The 10,488-nt window shown below is 37.4% G+C and overlaps 1 protein-coding gene and 1 long non-coding RNA gene across 4 annotated transcripts in view; one reads left to right on the top strand and one right to left on the bottom strand.

The window, feature by feature from the left end:
- LOC119493059 overlaps positions 1 to 7,945 on the bottom strand; it is a 20,640-nt gene extending 12,695 nt beyond the window's left edge. The window contains exon 1 of the long non-coding RNA XR_005207901.1: positions 7,130 to 7,945. This is a non-coding gene — a long non-coding RNA (uncharacterized LOC119493059). The remainder of the gene's footprint in view (positions 1 to 7,129) is intronic.
- arid3c (AT rich interactive domain 3C (BRIGHT-like)) overlaps positions 1 to 10,488 on the top strand; it is an 87,499-nt gene that overhangs the window by 53,625 nt on the left and 23,386 nt on the right. For all 3 annotated transcript variants that reach the window (XM_037778072.1, XM_037778070.1, XM_037778071.1), the window contains exon 3: positions 5,916 to 5,988. In XM_037778072.1, coding sequence (XP_037634000.1) covers positions 5,916 to 5,988 — 73 coding nt within the window. The remainder of the gene's footprint in view (positions 1 to 5,915; positions 5,989 to 10,488) is intronic.

Below are 10,488 nucleotides of genomic sequence, written 5' to 3'. Positions count from 1 at the left end.
GTTATGCTATGAAGCTCAGTAATATGACTTAAATCAAAATGATGGCTTTCTATGTATCATGATGTTATTTGTTGCTGCTTTTCAGTAATATCTAACTATAAAGTAAGGAATTTGTGTCTGTCTTTTCCTCTGTGTGTAAATCACATATCTTGAGAAACGCTCATCCGATTTACTTCACAATTGGTGGGTGAATTTCTGGGGACCCCATGGAGTGTAGTGTCGAATGTGATACAATTTGGCCAGATGGTGGCGCTACAACAATGAACTTTACGTTTTGGCCTGTAACTTTTGAACCATAAATCTCAGAAACAAAATTCCTCTTTCGCTGGATTCTGTGGGCCCAGACAAATCTATCCATAAAAGTCACGCCCATTTGCGTCAAGAGTGATTTTCCGCTGTTTGGAATATTTTCCAAATAAGATTTCTTTGCTACTCCTCCTACAATTTTATCTAAATCATCACTAAATTGTTCCATACAGTTTTGCTATAGCTGGCCCTCAAAGTTATAGTCCAATGCATGCGGACAGGGTTTATATTACAAAACAAAATACCATATCTCCTGAACACATTGTGCTATTGCGACCATTTGGTGGAAATGTGTATATATGGTGTTTGAGCGACCACAGAAAATTCGGTGCCATTTGGCCAATAGGTGGCGCTGCGGCAGCATCATCTAACTATAAAGGAAGTGTTCTCTGTCTGTCCGAATGATGGATTATCATGGCAAAGGTGCAAATGCTCACTAACATGGATACAAACAAATCTGTGCACAAAATTTTAGAGAAATAAGTCTTTTGTGGGCATAGAAAAAGTCTTAGATATTTTATTTCAAAGAATAGATAACATCTGATAAGGAGTTCAGTACCAGTGTTGAACAATGTTGTTGACTGTTTTCTTCACTAAAACAATGTGACGCAATTAATAATTTTCACAGTTTGGCTGCTATGAAAACGGATAGTTCTGTTGTATTTCTGACAGAGTAGATGATCAAGGTGTGTTTTCTACCACAGTTTCACTATAACTTTAATATCTCAGAATTCTGGCTATGCAAATCACAATCATGAGAGTGTCTTCACAAAACCTCTTATTGTTGATGCCATGCATCTCACTTCCTCTTATTAATGTGCACTCACTAAAAGCAGCATTTAGGACATCTAAATAGAATTTCAGTTTTGTTCTGTATGTCTTCCAAATTATTCTTTATATATTATTATGTCATTATTTATATATATATATGTATATATATATATATACATATATATATATATACATATATATGTAGTATTAATTGCCAAATTATTCTTTCTTAATGCTTTTAAGTGTTTAGTCATAAGTGAAGGACTTTCATTTAGAAATGCAAATATTTTGAGAAAGAAGCCCTAAAATTACTACAGCAACTACAGCAGTTTCCACAGCGTGTGTGTAGACTTTGAGTTGCAGGTAATAGTTCTGGTGAAAGGAGGAAAGACCGGCAGGCATTTCCAAGTTCAATGTCAGCAGGCTTCCCTCAGCTGACCCTGGTGACTGAGAGCCTCCAGGTTCAGCTGAACCCAGTGTCCTTCAGCCTGCCTCAGCCTGTCTGTCTGGTCATTTACTTCACACACAGAGGGGGGAAAAACAAAAACAAAGTAGTGTTCAAACAGACAAGGAATGCCGCCCGGCGATTTTTCTCTCCCACTCGACTCCCTACTCTTTGCTTCTGAGCCGGCTGCAGGAAACCTTGACAAAATAAGTTGTGCAAAGAACTGTGTGTGTGAATGATTATAGCAAATTCTAATAGAATGTAGATTAAATGTTATTGGAGAAGTTCACTGCTAATTTCATGCATTTAGAATGCAGAGAAGTCTGGGTAATGTCGTTGATGACCTAACTCCAAATGAAACAAAAAAATCCTGAACAGATCAACTTGAACTTATTTACCTCAAAGCCAATGAACCTCAAACTCTTGCGCTGCTTGCAATACTTTATTCTCATAATTTCACTTAATCCTACAATGCAGTTAAAGTGTATTATAATCTGGTTCTGTAAAAAAAAAAAAAATCCATGGGATATTTAGCCTTATATCCTAATAATTCCTGTGATGGTATATTTTTAAATTCTACAAAATACTCTCAGGATTGTGTGCTTTATTTCCTATTTGGAAATGATTACATCGTTAATAACAACTTAATGTGAAGTCATAGTCACAATGTAATCATGATGCTATGCATATGTGTTGAAGCCAACTGTCAACATCTTTGGAGAATTAAAGATTTGAATTATAAAAATTAATTAATTAATTAAATTAATTCATTTTAAATTCATTTTACTTGTTGGTGCGTACTTGTGTGCATGTTAGCATGTGTGTTATCGCCTCTATTAGCACATGCTCATTATTGTCTCTGCATATATGCCTTTGCACTCCATGGGCCTCATAATTGATCCTGCGGCATTGTCATCCGCTGTGCATTCGTGCACTTAACATTTTTGCAATGGCTTGCTGTTCCTTTACCTTTCGATATTCCCTCCACCATGGACTGCCTGCAGTGCAGCACTCACAATGCACTCACAAACCCCCACCACCTCCCTCCCCCAACACGTAACACAAACACACACACATACACACCACCTCCCACCTCTGGAACCCTCGCCTTAACAAACCCCACCCCCCCCTACGGTTTCCTCCTGAGTGCTGACCTGCTCTGGTCCTTTAATATTGGTGACAGCTAATACACTTCTAAATGATCAGTTATTATCTCTGGGGCCTCGTCCACAGGGCCCCACTGATTCCAAAGGTCATCCCTCTGTCTTCCAGTATTGATTAAGTGGGCCTGTTAACGTGGCTCTGGGCCTTACTGAAAGTGAACATTGCCACTAACATATTTCCATCAGCTGTATCTGGCTGGAGAGGCCCATTTAAAAGCCTCTTTGACACTACCGCTGCCCCAGTGAATAGGGCAGGATGAGGAGCATAATGGATATGCCAATAAGGAAACTAGTGCTACTAAAATATACAGAGGACGACAGGCATGACAGACACAAGGAGATATCCTGCTGAGATATTATACAGTAGGTTTCTATTCTCAGCATTTATCAAATAAAGAAAATATGACTGAGTGGCCAAAAGAGCTCAACGAACTGCAACTTAATAGTAAATGAAGAAATTGTCACCACAACAAATGTATTATTTTCAACAATTTAGTATTGAAATTTAGTTTTTGATAGGAAACTTGAGGTGGATCATCAGGGATTCAAAATTTGCAAAAAAAACAGTATGCAAATGGTAATAAAGGAGCGTATGTCGAAGTACTCTGGATTTATTGTTTTACTTTTGATTTTACCGTGGTATCGAATTGGGTATCGAGAGTTATGGAATTTCATATTGGTATCGACTACAAAATCTGGTACCATGACATCCCTAATCCATACATTTACCAGCCCAGTCGCAAGGGGGAAATGCAGGCATTGTACGTTTCTGCAAACCACGGATACATTGAATGTCGACGTTTTTGCATTCGGGCACAGCGAGTGACGTAGTACAGCGAGCGACACCCAGAGGAAGTGACGTAGTATATCTAGCAACCGGTAGTTGTCTTGGATGGGTCAAAAGACACGGGACTTTCACCCAGGAGACTGTTAATGTCCTGTGTGAAACCAAAAGAAAACTTTCCGCTTTTTATGTAACGTTGCTTTACATAACGTTGCTTTACGTATCATTGGTTTACATAACATTGCTTTACGTGACCTTGCTTTACGTAACATTGCTTTACGTAACCTTGCTTTACGTAACATTGCTTTACGTAACGTTGCTTTACGTAACGTTTTATGTAACGTTGTCGTAGTAGTGTTGTTATACTTGTTACGTAACAAAGTCCGCTAAGGGCGGTTGTTGTTGTTTTTTTGGGGTTCAAAGCTCTTTAAAATTGAATTCTGTGGTCTTTTTTTTAGATTAAAATTTTGATATTAACAAAATACTAGAGAGCTTGGGATGTTGTCACTGAGTTGCTTGAGATTTCAGATCAGATTCTCATCATTTTATTATTGTTTATTATTATTATTTGAATAACTAAGAACAAGCAACTTACAAGCCACTGCAGTCATACCGGAGTGAAATCAAAATCAACAGACAAACTCAGTCTGATCATCCAGGCACGTGCATCTTTACTGGGACATCTAGATAGATTTCCACTCGCTCACTTTTATCTGCCTCTTTTACAGCTGTCCCATAGAAGCACTTAAAATGATTTTACAATGTTTATTTTAGTTTAAACATTATCCCGATATGACAACAGAATTAGTGCAACTAGCATTGTTGCATTGACACGAGACAGATTTACAGTTTACCTTTATTGTTTTTTCTTCTTTTGGGCTTTGTTTTGTAGTATTTCTGTTTGATATGAGCTTTTTACCATCATGTGTGAGTTATTTAAAAAAATGCCAGGTAATAGTGTATTACTATGTGCATGAGACAAGCAATCAGTGAATAGAAACAGTTGAAACTGACGTGACAGTGTTATACAATACAATACAATTAAAAACAGCAAGTGACGTTTTAGGCCAGCAGTGGAGTAAATACATTTACACTGGCTTGTAAATTGTGTTCATGCTGATCAGGCAACATCAAACAACATGTTGGTGAAAGTATGACATGAAATGACGCGTGTGAATTCTACCTTTGCGGCACAATTTTCATGGCTTTAATCAATGGAGACACATGAACAGATTTTTTTCTACAGATTGAAATCTCCATCACAATAGGAAGGTTAGAACAGTCTGTTAGGATCAGTTCAGAGAGGAGTTGATTCAGCCGGTCATCTTTGAAGCTGTAGTTTTTTACTGCTGTTGCCTTCATTTCATTATATTTGGAATGCATTTCTAAAATTTCGTGCAACGTATCCTCATGCAGCGGTTCGAATGATATATTACGAAAAGTTATTTCTCATTTTTTCATTTCCAGCATCACAAGTCAAATCAGTGCGCCTGCACGAGCCCCTGCAGTGCAGAACTCGTATAGGCAACAAAACTACTTGGTTAGGTTTAGGAAAATATTGTGGTTTGGGTTAAAGAACTACCTTTGTTATGTAAAATAAATATGCTTAACTTATGTAGGTGGTGTTAGAAGTAAGTACACAAGTTACGTAACAAAAGTAAGGTAAAATAAGTCAACGTTGGCTTTTGGTTTTACACGCGAAATGAACAGCGATCTGCTGGGTGAAAGTCCTGTGTTTGTTTGACCTTATCAATCCAAGCCGACTGTCCTACTTTGTCGCTCTTTATACTACATCACCTGACTTCCTTAGCGGCAGCCCTGCACATCCTGGTTCACAATTACGTGGGTTACATACGCGTACACGTGCATTACTTTTTTTCAAGTATGAACAGTGGATGAGAACAGCCTGCCTATATATATATATATATATATATATATATATATATATATATATATAAAGAGATGGACACAATATTAAAAAAACTATTAATTTCACTATATTGTGTTGTTTGTGATCAGTGACTGTGTCTGCGCAGCTTACTGAAGGGGTTAAATATGAAAAGCTGATGTGATGGACAAACCAGCTGACAAAGACATACCCCTTCTGATGTGAAAAAGCTATTCATGGCCAAAAAGCATTTTCCTGATATTGTTCTAGCCCCAGTGTGGCACTGTTTGTCTTTGTGTTGGAGGTGTGTGCCAGCCTATCTGTGCTGCTGATCAGTGGCTGCTCTGTGATACACTCGCTGTGCTCAAGGTTACCCACAGATTGTCTTAAAGGAACTCATTGTCCTCATCTGCGTTGGCCATAATCCTAAACAACCTCACTGTTCAGGAGACTCAAAAGGCCTCCCACCTACCACCGATCAAAACATGTTCTTGATTTTTCTTTGGTGAAAATGTTTAATACAATAATAATTGAGTTCTTTCTTTCTTTCTTTTTCAGTTGTATGAATTGGATGATGATGAAAAGCGCAAAGAGTTTCTTGATGATCTTTTCAGTTTCATGCAGAAACGGGGTAAGTGCTTTCCACTTTTACGTACAAGAATGAACTTCTTCCCTTCCATTCTTGTTCAGAATTCTATCTATTAAAGATTTTTTTACAGTATCCTCTAATATGTCCAGCAATCAATCACTTTACCACATTACAGGCCTATGGAGTCCAGTGTAGGGCAGGGTATAGGTACTCAATGTACTGTACCTTTAAGGTATCAACCAAAATAACCCAGTACCAAGTATCCGAACTACTCCAGTCAAACAATACTTGCATTTGATCCTTTTTGTACCCAGATCTAGAAAAAAATACTACTACTAAAATGCTTTTTATAAGTAATTTGTATGTTTTTGCTTGCAGCCAATCACAGCAAGTGATTTATTGTGACGTGCAGTCACAATTATGGAGTTGGCAGTTCAGGATGCTGAGATGCCACCAAAATGTTTGAAAGTATGGCTATAAAACAAGCCTGTGGTGTGGTGGTGAATGCTTCCACTTACCTGATGGGTATCAAATGAAGTAGAAACAAAGGTATCAAAGTGCTCTACTGGTATTGGTATCACTTTAACGGGACTGGTATTGTAATTTTTTAAACGATATCCAGCCCTACGTACTCCAGTGTTTCCAAAAGTTGGGAATTTATTTGTGGTGGTGTGTTGACTCTTTGGGAGTATTAACATGTACTTTACAGTCACAATGTTCTAGTTTATTTGAAATACTTTAATACATTTCAGTAATTAGTAACTAATAACAGACACACCAGAGCTCACTATGCCTGTTCAAGGTTTTGATTTTTCTCCATTTATCAAAAACAAGTTTCAAGGCCTGCGAGATTCAGTTGAAAACTCCAGAAAAAGCTAGTAGGTGGAGCTTTTAGTTTTTAGTTTAGTAACTTCATATTAAAGAGCAACAGTGAAATTGTGTAAATCTCTGTGCTCTGCAGGAATAAAATGAGAACAAATACCTGTACGGTTCCCTTATCCTTCAACTTAAACAAGAAAGCCTGATTGTTTGTGATCTCTCAGAGCACAGATGTGGCTGTGATCAGCCCTGCAGGTTTCAACTTCTTCACTTGTACAAACAGTTCAGAATGGGAGAAAAGGTCCCTGGCATTCACAGGCCTCCTCGCAATATGATGAATTATCTGCATTTATTGGCCACTTACAGTGTGATGGTGTGTTTTCCCAAAGCGAGGATTCTGCTGGCAGCCACTGTTTGTGTTGGGGAAATAGATCTGTGTTCAGCCCCTTCCATAATATGAGGAAGTTATCCACCCAGCAGAGAATAAAAGGCACTGCCACTTACAATGACAGTCTATTTTAGGAGCACAAGGCTAGTGTGCCATGTTTTTTGTTATGTTGAATTCCTTGTTCTATACACAATGTTTTACATGTCTGCAGATACATGTGTCCTCACCTGCCTGTCCTTGACTTACAATGCAATCTTGGAATTAGGGAAAACAGATTTAATTTGTGTAGTTTATTTTCTTTTACATAATCTGAATTGTTAAAACAAGCATTTGTTATTCGGCAAAACGTCATTTTTCAAATCAACTTTATTATTTCCATGTTTAACCACAGCAGATATGGCCGGTTTGTTTCCTTTACAATGCAGGGAAAGAATGCTCCTGTTAAGCTGAGTTCACAACCAAAATAAAATGTAATTTAAAATAGATATTTATATGAAAATATTAAATGTATTTTGCTCACATAAAACTTAACATATGTATGAGAAATTAACAGCTGAAATCCAGATCTATATGCCCATAATTTGGATAAATTGTTATCATTTGCACAAACATTGATGTTCTCAGAAATGGAATGCATTAAAGGTTGAAGTTTAAAGATTAAACACAAGCAATTTGTCGGGCCAAATGTTACAACCTCACTCAAACTTCATTTTGTAACTTTAAGGTGAGGTTGGATCTTTGGACATAAGATCATACGAGTTACCCACTAGAAGTGATATCCACACATGGATAATGGACGGGATTTCTGATAGTGATACCGCTAGTCATTTTTCTCAATGAACATTTGTAATAGCTGACAAACTTATCGATAAACAGTTTATTGTCTGTCCAAACTGAAGCAGTTGTTGATCACTTGCGGCCCCTATACCGGCCGGTTAAGATAAGTGAGGAGTCAGGAGTCAATGACGGTGTAACAGTCAATAAAATATGATGCCGATAAAATGTGTTTTTTGTGAATCACCACAACCACAAGAGGTCTTTGAGCATACAGTCATAAATGAGAACAAAAGATATTAGGCTGATTGGTCCAGTAGTATGCAAGATTAGCCGTGGACAGACATAGAGATGCACACTCATGCACACTCACACACGACCGAATACATAATCTCCTGGCGGAGATAGAAATGCTGCCAGCATGTTCTGGATCAGAGCCGATCAGTGTTGATATTGAAAGTTAGTCGAACAATCAGTAATAATAAATCCAACTGCACAACATGCAAAACGATTAATTTCAATTCAAATTGTACAGCTTTTGTACACTTATGCATGTTAACCTTTTTTTCCAGTTTTGTATCTTTGTTGTAAATGCTTCATTTTCATATTCTAATATTTACTAATTTGTTATACTGTATGCTATTAACAATTTCAGTTAAATTATGTGTTAAATTATGTGTTGAGTGTATACTACTTTTATATTTGTCATTAATTTCTTGTATTTAAAAATAACATGTTACATAGCCAGCAGCAGTATACACTGTACACTTTAATGTTAGGGATGTGTTTCAGTTTAAAAAGTGACACACAAATATTTTAGATGTTTTAGATTTGACACATTACTGGATATATATGAAGATCGTGGGAATAACCCAAAAACTAAAGTTTTTTGACCATTAGACCACAATCCAGATGTGTGCTGTGACAGCTGGAGGAAAGCACACGTTGATGAAGTAATGATGTAGTTGGGTGGTCACTTGGGTTTGGAGACAGTATGGATTGTTGTTGGAGCGTTCAATTAGAGATTGATTTTGGACTTAGTGTAGGGAGACATTGTCAGTGCAAAGCAGATCAGCAGCAGCCTATCTCCACTGCTCGCCTCTGACAACTGTGATCAGAGTGGACTGCTCCAAATATCCCAATCAATGTTTCTTGAAAACATCACTGTCATTCTGCACCGACAAAGAAATGTCAGCCAGGCTGCCTGGCTAAGCAGAGACCCCAGTGAAAAAGTGTCAAAAATACAGTGCTGCTGTTGATTTATAGGCTAAAGCTAAATCCAGACCACAATAATACAAAAGGTTTGGGCTTTCCCCGCTGAGCTGGACTGTCATAGCATGTTTTGGTTAGCATTGAGCTTAAGATCTAGCTGTCAAGATTTATTTTTTTTTTTTCATTTTGGACACAAGCTTGTGTCCACAGTGCACAAACTTCCCTCATTGATGCTACTTAAATAATTCTCTATATTATTATTTTTTTTAAATCCTCATAAAAATTGGCATTTGGATGTCTGGGATTGTGAGAAGTGAAACTAACAAGTCCTCCAAACTTGAGGACAAAATACATCATCCTTGTCATGGCCTTCCAAAATGGCACGAGTGATCATATCAGCAGAATGACATTGTTTGTCACTGTCTTCTAAAGGTATTACCGATGTTCATCCAGCATCTGAGCAGTGCCTCCCAGAACCATCCTGGATGACAAACTTACCTTTGATGCCAGCACTGATTTTATTTATAAAAAGGCTAACCAAAAGTTTTAATGTTGGCAAATCAGTTCTAACATTTGCTATGATCTGGTGGTTTGGAAATCTCAAGCCCCTTTTAAGAAGAGATGCCGCAATACAGCCTTAAAGAAGATCCACCATTATGTCGGCTTTGCTTTTTCACACTGAACCAATCAAATGCGCCCAGTTTGTGATTTTAGATAGCAGTTTAAAGGCAAAAAACAAGGAAAGCAACACTAAAACTACACAAGCTACAGCATAAGTACGTAAACTAAATATATGAATCAATTCATTTTGAATAGAAGTTACAGGCTCAGCTAAGTTTACATATTTGTGGTGAATTATGATACTATCAAGGGCATAAAACCTCCAGGTTTGTCAAACTTACTTGAAGAGAAAATGAGGGTGAACATTTAAACATACACATAAAACATACATGATTTTTTTCATTGAAACATTTTTTGAAGATTTGGAACTGAAACACTTTATTGATTTCTAATGCCACTTTTTGGTATTTCTATTCAAAGCTTTGCTCATGTGTCATAATAATGTCGTGCCACCCCATGAACATTTCTCTCGCAAGCGGAGTGTCTTAATTTTCTATTAAATAGCGATGCAGCGCAGTATTTAACTGACATATTATCTCTTGTCAGAGGAAACCCTTAATGGCTTAAAACATGCAGCAGATGGTCAGAACAACTTTGGGATGTTTTTTTCAGTCTTGGAAGCAGAGACATGAAATCCTTGTTGAGAGATTCCATCAAAAGTAGAAGAGACAATGGCTGTGATGGCCTCCTTTGTGTGTTGATAAATACCCAGGGTGATTTACTGTTGC

This window comes from Sebastes umbrosus, chromosome 8, assembly GCF_015220745.1.
Source record: "Sebastes umbrosus isolate fSebUmb1 chromosome 8, fSebUmb1.pri, whole genome shotgun sequence".
NCBI classification, from domain to species: domain Eukaryota; kingdom Metazoa; phylum Chordata; class Actinopteri; order Perciformes; family Sebastidae; genus Sebastes; species Sebastes umbrosus.
The sequence above is the reverse complement of the archived record's forward strand: the minus strand, read 5'-3'. Positions and strand labels throughout refer to the sequence as shown.